At 46.5% G+C, this 19,184-nt stretch overlaps 1 protein-coding gene across 2 annotated transcripts in view; it reads right to left on the minus strand.

Moving 5' to 3' along the window:
- The window catches only part of NEGR1 (neuronal growth regulator 1), a 226,831-nt gene that overhangs the window by 88,793 nt on the left and 118,854 nt on the right, over positions 1 to 19,184 (minus strand). For both annotated transcript variants that reach the window (XM_051625735.1, XM_051625737.1), the window contains exon 3: positions 3,617 to 3,742. In XM_051625735.1, the coding sequence (XP_051481695.1) occupies positions 3,617 to 3,742 (126 nt within the window). The remainder of the gene's footprint in view (positions 1 to 3,616; positions 3,743 to 19,184) is intronic.

Here is a 19,184-nt window from a genome sequence, read left to right on the forward strand (position 1 = left end):
ACAGAAACACAGATAAAACAGGAGGTTCCTATGTCTTAATATTTTTCTTTTTTCCTTCTTCTTTTTGTCTTTCCCACTGGCTGTGATCCCAGGCAGCTTTTCAAACCCGGCCATGCAACACCAGTGTTAGAGGCTGGAGTTACGTTGCAGGCAGACCTGAATTCTTTAAAATTCTGGCTTCATTCTTAAACTATCAATGCTGCACTTTGCTCTTAAATGTCAGCACAAAATAAGTAATACCTGCAATTTATTCAGATGACATTTCAACAATACAAGATTTTCAGATTACAAACCACAGCCCCGTGTTTCTCATGGTGTTCTGCTGGATGGGTAGGTTTTGTGGATTTACATAATGGGTTTGTATAATGAATATTTATATAATGAAAGCATTTACATAATGACTGCAAGTTAAATGTGCACAATAAAGATTCCAGGCCACTAATTTATGTACTAAGTTAAAAATCACCTCTAAATAAATTCCTACGCAAGGTTCATTTTCCCTCTTGTTCAAAAAATCTGAATCCAACCTTATCCAAGGAAAAGCTGCATCGATGCAGGGCACAATAATATTTTGGAATTAGTCTACATTGAATCATTTGTATTCAGAGATTTGTTTCTTATCTTTTAGTAGCAGCTTTGACAAACAATTTCAGAATATTCTAAATATGAGTCATTAATATAATTTGGTGTTGTATCCTAGATGTGAGGCTTGCATGTAAGGCTCATTAGTGCCACTGGGAATTACAGGAGAAAGCTGGTAGGAATTATAAAGTGCAGATGAAGCTTATGTTTAGATAAAGGTAATTTGCTACAGATAGCATATAAATTGTTACAGAAATCTGGAGTTTTCAACTCTCTTGCATTTTGTTTGCTAATAAAGCCAGGCTTCTGCTTTGCCAGACTGATATTTCATTGGATTGGAGTGTGGTTTGTGTCTGTCTGCACAGCAGAACACCCACCCGAGCACCTCACAGGTAGGGTTCCTGACAGGGAAAAGGTCCTTCTGTTTGGTGAGCTGGTGCACAGGACACGTGCTGCACATTCTGGGTTTGTTTTTTTTCCATCCCATTTTACAAGATTTTTGAGCCAAGAGTTACTTGGACTTGTTACTTTTCCCCCTCCTGGGGACAGCACTGTCCAGCACTGATGGGGGTCCCTGGCCAGGTCCCAGTGCTGCACGGTGCCCGTGGTGGGGCTCACCCCTCTGAGAGGGTCTGGGGACACTGCAGCCCCCTGCCTGATGGGGGAGTGAAGGAGAGGAAGCGAGGATCCCCTCAGAGGTGCTGGGGACAGGACAGGGGGCTGAGACACAGGAAATTCCAGTTAAATATGGAACCAGAGCTGGGTTTTCTTCTGAGAAGGTGATGCTCTCCCGTGCACTCAGGGGTCTCTCCAGCTCTCTCGGGGGTCTCTCCCAGTTCCTCAGGGTCTCTCCCACTCTCAAGAATCTCCCGCTCTCTCAGGGGTCTCTCCCTCAGGGGTCTCTCCAGCTCCCTCAGGGGTCTCTCCCACTCCCAAGGATCTCTCCAGCTCCCTCAGGGGTCTCTCCCGCTCTCTCAGGGGTCTCTCCCACTCAAGGATCTCTCCCGCTCTCTCAGGGGTCTCTCCCACTCTCAAGGATCTCCCGCTCTCTCAGGGGTCTCTCCCGCTCTCTCGGGTCTCTCCCGCTCACTCCCCGCCGGAGCCGCCGCTCCTCAGGAGCCGCTCTGGGGGTCAGGGGTCCCCTCTCTCTCCTTGTGCTTTTGCTGCTTCTTTTGCCACTGCAGCAAGGGTCCCCCAGCTCGATCATCCCCTCCGGAGCCCTTCTCCTCAGTGACTACGTTGGGGGTGGACCTGCTGGAAAACAGTTCTGAGAAAAAGGACCTGGGAGTCCTGGTAGACAGTAAATGATCCATGAGCCAGCAATGTGCCCTTGTAGCCAAGAAGGCCAATGGAATCCTGGGGTGCACAGGGAACAGTGTGGCCAGGAGGTTGAGGGAGGTCATCCTCGCCTTCTACTCTGCCCTGGTGAAGCCACCTCTGGAGAACTGAGACCAGTTCTGGGCTTCCCAGTTCAAAAGAGACAGGGAACTGCTGGAAAGAGTCCAGGGGAGGGCAACAAAGATGGTTGGCAGATTGGAGCATCTCCCTGAGAAGGAAAGTCTGAGAGAGCTGGGACTGCTCAGCCTGGAGAAGAGAAGGCTGAGGGGAGACCTTATAAATGTCTATAAATATCTAAGGGTGGAGTCAAGGAGGATGGAGCCAGTCTGTTCAGTAGTGTTCGGTGACAGGACACAGGACATAGGACACTGTTGGACCCTACCCACGGTTAGTCTGCTCCTCACATTCCATTTTCAGCTCTCGTCAGGGTAAATGTAACAGCTGGAGGATCACACCTTTCCTCTCAGTCCTCATCCTCAGTCCTCTGGTCAAGATACAGAATTAGCAAGTTCACTGGAAGCCCTTGTGATGCCGTGCACTAATTTTGTCTGAATTCAAGACAAGGAGGATCCAGCCCCCCCTCAGTCCCCTTCTCCAGCTTGAGAGCACTTCTACGCTTTTTTCCTCTCCAGGAAACCTGTAACAGCTCCTTTCTGTAGACAGTCTAACACTTTAAGCGATTACTCTGAAGTATCACCACGGTTTCCAATAAAATTTTATATGACATTTAGTTAAAATCCATTTTTTGTGACAACGTATTTTTTTCCCTAGTCCCTTGATGGGCACTTACAGCAGAATTCATTGTCATTGGCTTAAAGGTCAAAAGTGGGGTGGTTTTTTTTTCAGATCTTTCTTCGTAAAGCAAACTGTTACTCAGGATTATGAGACACTGCAGTAAGGTCCATGAGACTGTTCTTCCCTGCAGTTACCTGGGTTTCATAAGGGTTGTGTGAACAAACAGAAAGATCTGCACAGCCAAAAAGATCTTCACAACCAGAAAGATCTGCACAGCCAGAGAGATCTGCACAGCCAGAGAGATCTGCACAGCCAGAGAGATCTGCACAGCCAGAAAAACCTTTGCTGCAAAATCAGTGCAGAGCCCTGCAAAAGAGCCAGCCCAAGACCAGGTGGCTCTGCCAGTCACCCACTGTAGTGCTAGCTAAAAGCTTTCCCTTAATATGTAATGAAGAATAAATGGAAATATTAAATAGAAAATATGCTTTTATATGCCATTTTGTTTGCAGTTTTTCATACATTTAATTTGTTCCATTAAAGCATTTTAATAAACTACGCTGTATCACGGAGTAATGGTTCAGTGGCAGTTCCATTAAATTCAATCTATTGCATGATGTATTCATGTTTTAAACTTCCACGCCTGCCTCTAGAGAGCGCTTGTTTTCTTGGTGATCTCCTTGTTTTGGTTTTAATCAGAGTTGTTTGATAAAGTTGTTTGATTAAAAATCTCTTCATATGCAGGGCACCTTTATTTCTACACCCCTGTGTTACACTAACATTGGAGCTTTCCCTGAGCTCAGCTGAAACCTGAAGAAGGTTTCATTTCCTAAAAGTCTAGCTGGGCACACACTTTTCAAGGCAATAGGAAAGTGATGCTGTCACACTCGTGAGAGCTGGAAGCTCCAAGGTTGCTCCCGGTGGGAGGCTGGAGGAGCTCCAGGAGCAGGATGGTTGTGCTTACCAGAGGGAGAGATGTGTCTCCAGGAGATGGAGGGCTCGGGCTTCCCCGTGGCCAGGCACACCAGGGTCACGTTGCTCCCTTCGTTCACCACGATGTCACTCGAGATACGAAATATCTTGGGAGAAACTGGAATGAAAGAAGGAGAAGGTTGTGAGGCAAAGCTGGGGAGTGGGTGCAGTCCTGCAGAGCACGGCTGGTGGGGAGAGCTGGGATACCCCCTGCCAGGAGGGAGCCAACACAGGTGGTTGTTGCACCACAACTGCGCCAAAACCTCCTTTAGGTGCAACCACAGCCTTTTCTGTCAGCTTTGCAGAAGTTCACCCATGGATTCAAAATGCTACAAATAAGAAAGCAGCAAGTGCCTCGATTTTGTGAACAGCAGGAAGTTACCAAGTTCCCAGGAAACTGCTACTGATGGATACTCTTGTTTAAGAGAAGGGTGAGCTTCCTCATGACTGTTTGAAAGGAAGATTAATTTTTTTTTTTCTTGAACTTTTAAAAATAACGGTGCCCATCACATTTACTCTGTGTGGCTTCAGAGAGCCCATCTCCCCACAGAGAAGACCAAACTACATTTGCTTCTGGAGCTGGGATTTCTTTTAAGCCTGCACTATGGTCCACTCCCCTCCTTTTCAAGTGGCCACAAAAAGCAGCATTTTCCCCCTCATACTCAGGCTCCCAGCCCTGGATTTCCTCCTGCAGCTCCAGCTCCTTCCCTCTCCCCCTCCTTTTAGGACAGCCTGTGGCTGCCAGTCCTGCCTTTGTGGAAGGCTTTGCTGCCACATTCAAACCCCAAATCTATGCTGTGTTGTCAAATACTTTAATTTTGATGAAAGTGTATGTTCTAATGGCAAACAATCTGAAAACATCCTGCACTGAAGCTGTGGTGACAGAGCACACAATTCGATATGAACAAAATTCAGCCGTATTAGCACATTTGTGGGATTTGTGGCCAGAGGGGCTCCATGGATAATCTAGTCTGAACTCACAGGCTCTGCAAGCTTTCCCAGCGTGTTTAGTGTGTGTTTTAGAAAGCTGTCTAGTCTTATCCTGGCAATTCCAGGTGATGCTCGCACTGCCATGCCTGGTGAGCACTTTCAGCGATTAATACCCCCTCGCTGCCAGGAAATAGCATCTTTGTTTAAAATTACATTCCACTGAGCTCAGCTTTCAGAAATCAGATCTTCTTATGTTTTTGTCTGCAAGACCCAACACCCCCCTTGCTATCAATTACCTTTTCTATGACTAAGAGCCCTACAATGTGATAACACAGCTCTCCATCTTTCTCTGCAGAATATTTGAGCACCACAAGCTTCATTTCTGTAAGGCTTCCTAAATAATGTTTGTTCCTCTCCTTAGAGCAATACCAGAACCATGCTGAAATGTGAGCAGTGGAATCAGGCAAGAGCTGTAAACTTGCTGTTTTATCTCAGCTTTATTGCTTCTTTCCCTGTGCAGTGCTCACCCCCCAGACTGTTCTCCCTGCAGCTCCTGCCGTGCCCGCTGTGGAGGGACAAGAGGGGCAGGGGACACTGGGTGAGGATGGCTTTGCTGCACAGCTCTCCCACACGGAATCCCAGGAATCATAGAATCACCTGCTCCATCCCGCCCAGGTGCTGCAGGGATCTCTCTTGTGCTCATACAGCCCTGGGTGATCCCTCCTGTCCTGGCTACTCAACAGAGAGTGCCTCTTCAGCTGGGAGGGCAGTGTTATACAGTCTCTTCTCCAGAATCCCCAGTGCCACTAAGTCCTTTAACCAAATGCTGGGCTGCCCTCCCCACCTCACTCTGCAATGATAATCTGGTTCTTTCTCCTAATTATGATTTCATAATTAAGCAATAAACACAGCAGGGGGAGGAGAGAAGATGCTGCTTTCAGCAGCTTAACTGACCCTTTCTTTTGAACTGGAAATAATGTGCAGACCAATCCATCTGTGCGGTCACTTCTGCATTTCTCCCTGTCCACCAGACACAGAGATGTCTCCAAGCTGGACACATCTCAGGCTGTGAAACCCTCCCCCAGGAGCACCTGGGCCCTGCACCACAGACAAGACACAGCAGCTCTCAGCTTGCTCCCGCACACAGGAGGAACTGGCTCCTGCAAATAACAAATCCTGCTCCTTCCCAGAGATCCCAGATTCAGGCACACTTGGGCTGTTGCACATGGACAAGGGGTGTCTTCTAGGGATGGTTGTGGGGGAGTTGTGGGATGCCACCCATACAGGTTGTTGCTGTAGGCACAAGATGAGACTGGCCAGATCTCCTAGGGCAGCTGTGATATTCCTGTCTCCATTTCCATCTGCCCCTTCCCTAACTTTTAAACCGGTGATTAAAACTGGAAGAGGGGAGATTGAGATGAGACTTTAAGAGGAAATTCTTCACTATGAGGGTGGTGAGACCCTGCCCAGGTTGCCCAGGGAAGCTGTGGCTGCCCCATCCCTGGCAGTGTTGAAGGGCAGGTTGGATGGGGCTTGGAGCAGCCTGGGCTGGTGGGAGGTGTCCCTGCCCATGCAGGGGGTTGGAACTGGATCATCTTTGAGGTCCCTTCCAAGCCAAACCATGCTATGAATCTATGATCTTCTAATTGACTAGGCTCTTCTTTAAGTTTTATGTCAGAGAAATGAAATAAACTCCAGCAGAAGACATCTGCAAGGCTGATTACAATGACAAATGCATCACTGATGCATTTCCAAAACAGAATTAGAAAATAAGTGAATACAAGCCATAGACTGACTGAGGTAACACGCAAGTAAACACAGTGAAGTGCAGTCCTGCTGCAAAGCACAATTCTGTAAAATTGCAGAAATGGTACAATGTGATCTAGTACTCATGAAAAATTGTAGATTCTATGTTTAGAAAATATTTCATAGGAAGATCTTCTTTCCCATGATAGAAAGTTGCTTCTAGAGTATTTCTGGAACCTCACAGTTTGAGACAAAGAATGATTTCTGGGATATCTGTATGCTGCTAATTTTTTGCTATTTACTGACTGATAGGGATCATTACATTCAAATCATTAAAATCTGTGGAATTTATTCATTATGACTAGAATATATATGCGTAATCACAATGGAAAGTTATTATTGAATAAGAATTACAATGTTTATTTTGCATACTAATAGTTCTTATGATATCTCTACAGACTCTGATCTATGAGAGGATTTAGCTTTTAATATCTGCTGTGCTGAGCCTGGAGTGCAGATTAAATCCATGGCAGAGCTGCTCTCCATTTCAACAGCAACTGCCTTTCACCCATCCCACTTGGAAACCCTTGAAGGTCAGGAAAAAAATTAAATACAGCAGTGACTAAACATTGATGCAGGATATGGATTAAAGGGATGCAGAGGAAACATTGCTAAACATTCTGGAAAAAGATTTATATTTCAGTGAAGCTGCATTTTGTGTCCAGAAAGCAGCCTGTTGCACTGCTTGCTTACATTTTAATTAATTGAGAGAAAAATACAGAGCAGAAAGAGGAACACGAAGGAGCAAACAGTAACTTAACCTGCCAGGTAGTTGTGCAGGCAATGTGACATCCCCTGTGTTCCAGCAGGATCCTGGTGTGCAAATCCAACCTTACACAGTTTTCCATTCCCTGCAAGGTTGCTGTAAAGAACCAGGAAAACATCAGCATTTTCCATTATTTCCTTTCTCCACTACTTCACTGAGAATAGTTCTCATAGTCTGCTTTAATAAGCAATGTGTCAACATTAGAGGAGAGAAAAACGCAGGGAACATGCTTTAAAAAGTCACTGACCTATTTGGTTTGCACAGAAATATTTAGCAGAGCTCCTACCCATGACAGCATCAAAGCAATGCATCCTCCTGGCTGGAAGTGCCACCAACAGAGTGTGGCACGAGGGACACAGCGACGTGTTCCTTTTCCCCTAGGCTGCTTATAACAGAGAGAAATCAATTTTGTTTCTGTTTCCAAAAGCAATTAGAACAAATGGCATGAGGATGGAGTTCAGAGGAGCCCTGCTAGCTAGCAGCTGGAAAGCCAAGCGCGCAATAACCACGGTAACATTAACCATAACAATCATCATTTTATTCCACCCTGATGCCACTGAAGCACAATTCCTTGGAGCCCATCCACCAGCTCCAAACCAGCTTGTCAGCGACAACAACCCACCCTCCAAACCTCACAGCCTGCAAGGCAAACGAGATGGAGGCACTTGGCATCTGCCACCAGGAAGGACCCCGCAGTGATCTTCACAAAACCAGCTGGGAACTGCAGAAACCTGCTCAGAGTGGGTTTTGGCCCCCAAAGTGTTCTTTGCTCTTGCCCCCATCCTGCTGCCCTGACGCTGCTCTGAGCCACCCAGCCCTTGCTGTGGGTCATCAGGGGGATGGTTCCTGTCACACAACCCAGCTGGTGAAGCCCTGGGGACTCCTCGGTGGTAACAAAACCAGCTTTTCAGTGTGATTTGTTACTGTGGGTACTCAGGAAACACCAGCTGAGCTGCACTCGCAGCCAACGTCTAAAAAAGAGCTCAGAAGAGCAGGGGAACATGATCTTCTCAGGCTCCCTGTGCTTTAATTTCCTGATTGGATGGTCCTCTCTGGCATTTGGGACCCTCTGATCCCACCAACCTGAGGAATCCCATAAGGCTCTGAAGCCCCCCACCCCTTCCTGCCCCCCAGCAGCGTGAGACTAGGGCAGAGCATCCTCAGCAGAAGGTGGTGGGGACACCACGCTCCTCCGCCCACCAGCACACACCACCCCTTGGGGAGGGCACTGGCACCATCTCCAGATCTTCCTAGACCCCATCTTTGCATATACCATTCCCCCCATACATAGATAGATTTAGTAATATTTTCTGTATGTTTACCTTCTAAAATAAAACAACAACAAGAACAAAACCCCACAACAAACAAACAAAAAAACCCCAAAACAACAACAACAAAAACCCAAACGAAACCAAACAAAGTTTAGCTGTGAAATATGTGATGGAGTTTCTTTTTCAGGTGTTTATCAGAGACGAAACCTCATCAGGTCTGACACGGGTGGAGGATCTCCAGCAATCCATCCCCCAGGGTGAGGGCAGCAGGTGCCTGGCTGGGCTCCCCAGGTGGTGGGAGCAGGGGACAGACCTGGCTGCTGCAAGACCCGTTCCCTGAGGTCCCTCCACCTGGGGCCTCTCCCAGCAGACACGGTGCTGCCCATCCCTGGGGACACAGCTGCACCTCTGAGCCCTGCACTGCAGAAGAGCAGGGCTGGGACCTTCCTGACCCCGGTGGCTGCTGCAGCCACTGCACAAAATGCAGCCAGACCCTGAGAGCTCTGCAGGCAGAGGAGCTGGTGGCTCCACTTTCCTGCTCTGCAGATTGATCCAGCAACTTGCATCCTGTCTAGAAATCACTGACATGACATAAGAACTAGGTTATTGTTCTTCTCTTTATGGCTTGGACATAATAATTAGTCTTTATGACAAATGCATAGAAAAATTAAAATGTGCTGATGAGGGTTATTAAAACCAGGGATGAACTCCATTTGCCACTAATTGGGAATCTATATGATGTCTCAGTTTGGAATCATTGCACCCCGGCATCTGGAAACACTTCCACTCGGCTAGTGGTTCTGTTTTCCTGAAGTTTTCATAAATTTTAGAATATGCCCTTGCATGAAGATTTCTTGTACAAACCCCCCCTAATTTCCTATTCTTTCCTTCTCTTACTCTGCCCATTATAGTCAGAAGGATGGAGCAACTTGTGACAGAATAACCAGACACAACCACAACACTCCAAGGGGGGGGGGAGGTGGGTAAGAGGAAAAAAAGTTAGTAAAAGGGAAGTTTTTATGGAAAAAAAAATAATAATAACATAATCCCAGGTTGGAGTGTGAACAGGGAATATGTTTGAACTAAACGTGAACCCATGCCATATACTGGGGATCCCAACCAAACCCAGGAGTGGGGGCAAAGAATCCCCTTGGGAGCTGGGCTTTGCTTGGATTACTGACAGGGAATAAACGTCCTTCTGTTACGTTGCAGCATTCCCAAGTTATCCCAAACCAGCATCTTCCAGATGCCCCAAGAAGCAGGAAACAATCTCACTGTTTTAAAACACCCTCTGTTTTGTCAAGGTTTTTAAATTGTTTCGATCTACATAAATCCCCCATCTCTCTGGCAAACACGGGCACCAATTTAATCCTCAGGCCTGTGACCACCTTTGAGCCCCTCCGCTCCCCTGGGTGCCTCATCTAAAGCACCTCCTTTCACAAGAAAAAAGCAACAGCAAACATCACAAAAAACATTTTTTCCAACAAAAAATTTTTTGTAGCTGAACATATTGCACCCTAGTATCTAGCACAAAAAGAGATAACTCTGCTTTTTAGAGTTGTGAAATAATTTGTCAGCACTTAAGAAAACCCTCCTTGCTCCACTTTCATATACTTGTTTGTTTTGGTTTTTTTTTCTTTCTCAGAAGGCATTAGGGCTGCCACACAAGAAATATGATTATATTCTTCTCTGCGCAGCTCTTCTCTGGAAGAAATAACATGGAAAGGCCAAGCTCCAGCCTCCCTCCTGGCACCCACACTGGTCAATTTAACCACCTATGAAGGCACAAAAATGCAGGTAACCAGGCAGGTGACTCCCCAGGTAGCATCATTGTTTGTCCAGCTGAAGCCCCCTCTTTGAAATCAAACACTGCACAGAGGTAACCCACAGAGCTCTTCATGCTTCACAAAATAAAATACAAACGTGAGCTCAACACTCAGTGAGTTGTGAAACACCCCCACCACATGGGTGAGTTTTAGAGCATAGTTAACACAGTTTTGAAACCAGTCAATAGTCCACAGAGGCAGAGAGCAGCCTGTGCTGGTGTGGCACAAACCCTCATTTGCGTGGCAATCAGTCACCAACTGGGAAATCTCGGAAGAGGTTTTTTTTCCTTTCTGCATTTACATGATTAGTTCCTTACCAGCAGCGTGATTGAAGAGCATCGCCCAAAGGTCCCACCTCCCGCTTATTAAGCACACTTTGCCTGGCAGGCAGGGGACACCTTGGCACTCTGCTTCTGAGGAAATAAATGAGGGGTGGGCTGTGAAGAAAAATGGCTCGATCTTGAGCCATCATTTACTGCCAGTTCCTGTCAACGCTAACACGTGAGGAACACCTCATAAAAGTGAGGCTTTTGCAAGTTTTTCATTAATCTCTTCTCCTCTGTACCTGTCATTAGCAGGACAGCCATAATTCGTACAAACTAATGTAACATCCTTTATGTTTTAACTAGAAATTTATTATCACGCATTATAGGTGATAAAAAAATCAGACTTAAATGACAGAATAAAGACCCACGTTGCCACAGGAACGTGGCAGGGCAGAGCTGGAAGGATCAAATAAAAAATGTATAACTAAGAATTCCATCTGTTGTACCCATTGTGCTTCCATCAGCAGTGTCCTGCAGTCATAGAGTCATATCATAGAATCACAGACTGGTTTGGGTTGGAAGGGACCTTAAAGATCATCTAGTTCCAACCCCCCTGCCATGGGCAGGGACACCTCCCACCAGCCCAGGCTGCTCCAAGCCCCATCCAACCTGCCCTTCAACACTGCCAGGGATGGGGCAGCCACAGCTTCCCTGGGCAGCCTGGGCCAGGGTCTCACCACCCTCACAGCCAAGAATTTCTTCCTAATGTCTCACCTAATTCTCCCCTCTTCCAGGTTTAATCCATTCCCCCTTGTATCTCACTACAAACCCTTGTCAAAGGTCCCTCCCCAGCTTTTCTGGAGCCCCTTCAGATACTGGAAGACCACTCTGAGGTCTCCCTGGAGCCTTCTCTTCTCCAGGGCAGGAAGGTTTCCTGGAAGCAGACACAGCTGGAGTCACATCTACCACATTTTTCCCAAATCAATTGTTTTGGCACAGCAGTACTGGCCTTTCCCTGCTCTGCTTGTGCAGTGGCACCAGGGCAATGCTCTGCTTGATCCTCAGGAAAGGTTCCTGCAGCCATGAGAGGCTTGGGAAGCTGGCAGTGGTGGCAGAGGCAGCACCCACATGGGTGCTGTCCCTCCTCCTGCCCCGTCACCCGCCGAGCTGCTGAGGATGGCAGGGTGCCCAGCAGTCCTGGGGCCCTGGGACATCACACTAAAATAGTTATTCTTCAGCAGCAATATCTCAAATAAGTAAATTCATTCAGCTTCATCAAAACCAACTTAGAATGCATCGTGGCTTGAGAACAGGAATTGAACGTAAAGAGAACTTTAGTTTGGAGAGGCTGGCTGAGGTCGGTGGGAGTTTTGCTACTGATCATCAAAGGAAGGAATTTTCTCTGCACCACTAACCCAAAACTACATGGTGGCTTTTGGCCACGTGCTCCTCAAGACATGGAAGCCATTACAAAAGGCTTTTTTTTATTTTTCTTACTAAAATTTTTCAGCATAAAAGAGTAAGGAAATCTCAGTAACTAGGTATCAGCTGTATCACTGTCATGGATTTGCACTTAGAACATCCCAACATTTAACTAAGAACTATCTACATTGAATGTTTTTTTTCATAAATATTTCAGTAAAATGTAGAAAGTTTACTAGAAATTTAGGCTGGATTTCTGTTATTAAATACTAATGGTGATTTTCAGGGGCCACTTCACACTGTGCTGTGAACACCTCCGATGCTTTTGTCCCCACCGTGTTCTTCAAAGACCAAACGTAAAACTTCTCAGCTAAAGAATGGATATATGAGGGAGGCTGGCCCCAGAGTGGAAGCAACCCACCACTTCTCCAAGGAGGATGGAGACGTGCATGATGCTTCTGGAAGAAGCACGTTGGCCCAAGCCCCAGACTTAGGGCAGGAGGGGGGGCAGGTGCCCCAGAGCTTCACCCCCAACCAGCGCCGGCTGTGCCAGGTGGGAAGGACACGCTCTGGTGGGCAAGGCTGCTCCTGATGCTCAAGGTTCTTTGAAAGGCAAACATGACAGCTTTCTTTTTCCTGAGCAAATCGAAGGATCTTCATCTCTTACTCACAGTTATTTTGTCATGCAACCATTTCTCCATCAATGAAGAAGCAGATTCTGGGCAGATAATCATTCTTCAATTTCTGATGCCATGGATTTTCCCTATTTTCTGTGACTCATATTGTTCACTTGGTAAATGCAGAGAGAAGGGAAAGGACGAGCACTTGTTCTCTCTGCAGCCCTTTCATCACTCTCCTACATTTTTTCATTACTGTACTCAATTTACCACTGAGAAAGTACAGAAAGAGAAAAGCTATATTCTCTGCCTCGAGATGGATTTGTTATCAGCAGTTTGATGCTTTGTAAAGCAGAAGAAATGTAGAAAATAAAATCCCCATTTCTATTAATTGATTTGCAAAAATCTCGTTTTAAATCAGAAAACCTTACTGGACCAAAAATCTGCCAATATTTTATTTTTCTCTCAAAGCTTTGCATCTTTTCCCCTTAAGGAAAGCTGTCCCCAGGAGCACTGGCATCACCAGGTCCTCAAACAGCTTTTTTCCCCTTTGATAGGTCGTTGGGTTCCAGCAAAGGGAATAGTGAGGATGAGTGATCCCACCCTAATCCTGCTGCAGAACCACTGGCCACCCCTCCTGCAGGACAAGCCCCATTCCATCCAGCTGGAGCAGCTCAGCAGAGGTGCCAGGGGCTGCCTCCAGCCCTCAGCTCCCTGCCCCATTCAGCCCCTTCCAAAGGTTGGTTAAATGCTCACAATTCCAGCTGCACTTCTCAAACTAGGAGTAATTAGGTACTTTCTTCTTGACTGTCTCATTATTCTTCTTAACTTTATTAAGCCCAACTGCAACTGGTTACAACGTAAAGCAAATAATCTGATTTACAAAAACACTCTTACTCATTCCTGCTACTCATAGGACTGGGATGCAATGATCTGCTGTGAAGTCTTTCTCAAAAACTGAAATAAAAGGAAATGAGAAGAACATGTTTCTGCCAGCCATAAAGTCCTCACAGCTGTCACATCCCATAAACACATGTCTCGTGTGGGTGCAGACAGGACAGGGCAGGAGGCTTTCCAGCTTCCGAGAGATTCCCTCCTACGAAACAAGGACTGCAGTTTTTATTCTGGAGGAGGGATTCTCTCTGAGGCTGGAAAGCCTCCTGTCCTGTAAAGAATATGGACAGAAAAATAATTATTTCGTCTGGAAATTCTTGCTGTGCAAACGGGGATGAGGTTTGTGTCTGTGGGATGATGCCTTTGTGGTCCTTTTTTCCTGAAGGGAAGGTGAACTGTCCCAGTGGAACGTCCCTGGAGCACCCAGACTGTCACCTCCTGCCCTCACTCTCTGCTTTCCCTACAGCCCAAAGGAGCTCCCAGATGGATCAGAAGCTCCTTTCAGGAACCAATGCTCTTCACTCAGACTCTGCTAAGGATTTAATCATGTAAATACACCAAAAATAAAGTTTTTTTTTTAAAAAAGGTAATAACCTACTGGCTAAAAAAGAATGTTCCCAGCTGGTGACTGATTGCTGCCTAGTGACAGGTCTGAGCCACAGACAATATCCTATTCTAGTTGCATTGTTTAAGCTAATTTAGCACACACTGATACGAAAGAACTCCGAAAAATCAGGGGTTCTTCCTGGGTATCTTATAGACCACTCCCTGTGTGATTTATTTAATTATTTCCTCAGGAAATTATATCAGGTTTACTTCTCCTTTTGATTCTAAGAGGGATTATTCTCTGCTTGAAGTTCTCCCCCGCATCCCAGCACCCCCACCCCTCTGTCCAGCACTGGGGACTCATCTCATGCTCTGAAACAGCTTCTGTGGCAGAACTAAATATGACCTGGAGAGGGATTCTGGGAAGCATTATCTCAGACAATCAGTGCAGAAGTTTCACCTGCAGCAGCAGGTATTCTTTGATTAATGAAGTTATTCTGATTCATTAAAATATGTAACTAAAAGTTCAACACAAAGGTTATTATTGAAAATCCTTTGCAATTCAGTGCATTCAAACATTTAGTATACCCACGGCTGGAATGTACTGCCATTTTAATGGCCTATTGTTACAGAAAATAGGTACCCCAAAAAAGAAGAAAGATTAAAAATAGGGACATGATCAAAGGTAAAAGTAATCCAACACTCTATCTAGTTAAAACATGACTCCCCTGTATTAGCTTTATATGCCAGCATGTCAGAGGAATAATCATTAAGAAAAGACAAGAAGAGAGTTGATTACACAGGGTAAGAAAGGAACAACTGGGTGGAACAGGACAAACAATTGTCAGTTAAACCACAGCCTGAATACATCTGCATAAAACACAATGCTTAAAAAATCTCCTGGTCTGTGGGACGTTTCTGACAAGCTCACTGAGATGAAACAGGCTCTGAGCGAGCAGGACACCACAAGAGCCAAACCATACAACTAGATCTGAGTATGGATCTCCTCCCCCTGTAACTTCCCTGGAACTCCTGGGCAAGGTGGGGTGGCTCCACATGGCACCCTGCATGCAGCCTGTTTCCTAGTCCCTCTAAAAGACAAAATACTCTAAATCCTTTCCTTCTTCCTATGCCATTCCCACAGGCTTCACTGTCCTGATTTCCCCAGAAGATGTCAATAACTTGCTAGGCATTGTGTGAGGACGTACCCACATTGTGCCCTAAACCCCCACAGTTCCTCTCTTCTTTTCAGACAATAAGCCACAAGGTTCAATTCAAAATCAACAGAGAGAAAATCATGGTTTGGTCAAGCCAGAGAAGTGATGTGATGGAACAATCCAGAGTCAACCTGCATTGCCCGTCTCTGGCACTGTCTGTGCTCAGGGAGATGCTGCAGGTGCTGCTGCACCAGCACAAACCTCTATGTGAACAGAAACAAAGGAGGCAGAGGAGTGAGAAACAGGTAAAATGCTGGACTTCGGTAGGCAGAGATTTTATAACATGAATTAAACCATAAGCGAGCAGAGAGCTTTCCACTGAAATATTTTCTGCAACATATAAAAGACCAAGAAAAAAATCCCTCTGGAATAGAAAAGGAGAGGTAACCAGCATCAGCAATCCCTGCAGCCAGAATGTGGGCATTTGGAGGTTTGGCTGGTGAACAATAACATACCTGTTGCAACTCCTGCTAATGTATGAACTCTATAAAAGGTCTGTAGTGGTTCAAGATGCTTCCCTGTAACTCTGCATTTTTTCTTTTGCAGAACTTTGCTGGTTGGATTTCTCTCCAGCAAGGCTGGATGACAGATTTACTCTGTATTCCCAACACAGTTATTAAATCATTTCCCCTGACAGCTCTCTGTCCCCATCCCTCCCCTTCCTTGAATCCCAACCATATGGCTCTGCTTACTTTGCATTTTGAGTGTCTTGCTCTTGTCTGCACAGCAATTCCCTGTCCTTCACTCCTCAGGACGTGCCACTCTGGCCCATGATGACGTGAACGTGCAGTCTGATCTCACCCATGGCCACCTGCTGGGACAGCAGCATCCTGCCCTCCTCTGAGAGGAGGAGAATCCATCAGTGACTCCCATCCTTTGCTCCAATAGAAGACCAAGAGCATCTCACACAGCTCTGGTGGGTGCTGGTCTCACCCTGCCTGGGCAGCTCATGGCAAACATCTCCCCAGGCCACCTGCTTGGTCTTCCCTGCCCACAGGACTGGAGATTCTCCCCTGCTCTGAACCTCCTTGCTGGGAGGTTTTCTTGAACACTTGTCCTGCCCACTGTGTCCCCTTTGTAGCAACTGTTACAACAAATATTTGAAAATGTGTTTCACCCTGCTAGAATTCCCTGTCTACAGGCATGAAACCCTTCACAGTTTTCTTGGGTCTTGTATTTCCTACTATTATTATTTTTATGCATTTCGTTTTCATATTCCTTTGAACTTCCTATGTCTAAAGTCTAGAACTTTAAAAAAAATTATTCTTCCCCTGATTAGTCATCCCATTCCAGGTAGGACTCCATCAGGGACAGATACACAGAGCAGGTACAAACTGTTTCCAGTTCAGGCAATTCCAAGCACCTCATCTCAGATGACACCTGCCCTTTCCCCGTGGGATTTCTGGGGTCGTCTCAGAGCTCCTGCACGGCCCCCTGGAACTCTCCTGAAGCACAGCTGCCCAGGGGGTTTTCGCTCCTGGGTGTATCTGGTTTCTCCCCACCACCGCTGCCTTGCACTGTCCTTACTGAACTCCAGGTGGTTGATTCCAGACCATTTGTGAAACCCATCCTTTTGAATTCAAAGCCTGCTGTCTCCAGTACTTGCACTCGGATGTCACCTGTGAATTCCACAGCTGCATTCTCTAGTGTTCCACCTACTGAAATCCACAGGAAACCCTTCTGGAGTCACAACAGGCCCACTCAACACGGAGGGTGAATTACTGACAATCATTCCTTCCCCGTTGTTTTTAGCAAGCTCTGCCCCCACCTGCAGCAGGTGGAGCTGGGCTCTCTGCAGTGCCTGGGAAGGAGAGCCAGGGCTGCCTGTGTCAGCTTCACTCTCACGTCACCACGCAGTCCCCATCTGCTGCCTGACCTTTCCCGGGAGGCGAGTTCCCTTCTCCAAGAAGGAAATCAGCCTGGTCTTTCATAATGCCTGCTTGAAAAATTAATGCTGCTCGTTTTTCATCTCATGCCATTTGATTGTTTATGAGCTTCCCATTTTTTAACATGTTAATTCCAGGATTTTTTCAGGGCAAAAGTTAAGCTTTTTTTTTTTTTAATATTTTCTGGTGTCTTCTTTTGGCTGCTTTTTAAAAATTAAATGCCAGGTTTGATCTCCCCTCAGTTTTCCCAGACAATTTGTCAGGGCTCTGAGATGGCTTCACTGTAGGAGGGGGAGCAGAAGGTTGGGGCCCACCAGGGGAGTTCCCCCAGGTGCCCCGTGCCCAGCCCCAGCATCACGCTCAGCTCACACGCTCCCTCCTGCAGCCCTGGGACAGGTTTGATCACAAACACCATCCGGACTCACCCTGTGCTTCTGCACACCAGGGAATGCCTCTTGTTATCCAAGCACAGGCTGTTCTCACTCAGGAAAGGGGTTCTCTGGTGGCAGCCTCTGCAAACACACACGGAGCGAGTTCGGAAGGGACTGACTCCAGGCGAAGGGGGAAAGGCTTGTTCCCTGCATTAAGCCTGTGACTCTGCATTTTTTTTCAGTATTTATTTTTGTTCTCACAACGTGGCCTAGAAATTAGTGATGATTATCTAATGCTAAACTTGGAATTGCTTTCCACGTTGTTAATCTCTTCTCTGGAGTTTCTGCAGAGCTGCCCCCGTGGCACGAAGACGTTGCGAGCGGCACGATTTCATCTCCCAGCTCCAGTGACATGGGCAGCATCAGCATTAATGGGGATTAATGGCATTATTAATATTCACATTTTACAGGCAGTTAACACCAAATCAAACCCAAACTGCTACCTGCCCAACTGTTCTGGACCCCTGAGCAGAGACAGCACAGGCAGCATCTTCCCACAGCATGTCAGTGCCCGGCTGCTCTGGAGCAGGTGCCCCTGCCCACAGTGGGCTCTTGCCGTGGGTTTTAAGTCTTCTTGCACATTTACACACAAAAAAGGAATTAAAAAATTGCCCCAGGTTCCTAACTTTGCAACTTCGATGTTATTTTGGTGCGGCTTCTGGAGCAATGTCAGCACAAAGCAGTGGTTTGACCCTTTAGCCAGAACTGTTCCATCTCCAAACGACCTGCAAGGCTTTGGCCAGACCCTGGGTTTGTTCAGCCTACATGGGGAGGTGAGGTTGTCTCTCTGAGACAGTTGCAGAGCTGCTCCAGCTATGTCTGTGGCTCTCAGGTGTTCCTGTGACGAGCCTCCTGCCCTCTGCTGTGTTACCCACAAGAAGAAGGAGATTCCTTCTGAGGAAAACAAGGGGAGTTTTTCTGCTGTATCGACGTGCTCAGCTCAGCATAACCTGGAGATGATGACAGGATCACTCTATGCCTCTTCACTAACAGAAACTGCACTTCCAGGAGAGCCCTGTCCTTATAATTCAATTGATTATGTTTTAAAGCAAAGTCCTACAGCATTGCCTCAAGTGCCATCTCTGGGCCAGGGAGTATCCAAGTGCCAAGTGAATGCCAGCTCTCTGGGATGGTATTTAATGTGTCTAGGAAAGGTCCAAGTGGAAATTGTAGCATCATTTCAGCCAAGGAACCACAGCAATGGATGCAATTTCTGTTTCCACTGTTACAGTGACAGATACACTGTGTTACAACACACAATTACCATCCTGAGTGTCTCTGCTTACAGAAATCAATAAAAATGAAAAATGTAAAAGGATTCTACACACTTGTCCCTATAAATTTCACTGATTATGAGGGACTCCAACAACAATGAATAAATCAAACTTGTCCTGCTGTGCAAAAGTACCACAAGGATCACATCCATTCAAAGTATCATAGAATCACAGACTGGTTTGGATTGGAACAAACCAAGGTCCCTTCCAACCTTAATGATTTTATGATTTTATGAACCTTAAAGATCATCTAGTTCCAACCCCCCTGCATAGGCAGGGACACCTCCCACCAGCCCAGGCTGCTCCCAGCCCCATCCAACCTGCCCTTCAACACTTCCAGGGATGGGGCAGCCACAGCTTCCCTGGGCAACCTGGGCCAGGGTCTCACCACCCTCACAGCTCAGAATT

This window comes from Apus apus, chromosome 7, assembly GCF_020740795.1.
Source record: "Apus apus isolate bApuApu2 chromosome 7, bApuApu2.pri.cur, whole genome shotgun sequence".
Lineage (NCBI taxonomy): Eukaryota > Metazoa > Chordata > Aves > Apodiformes > Apodidae > Apus > Apus apus.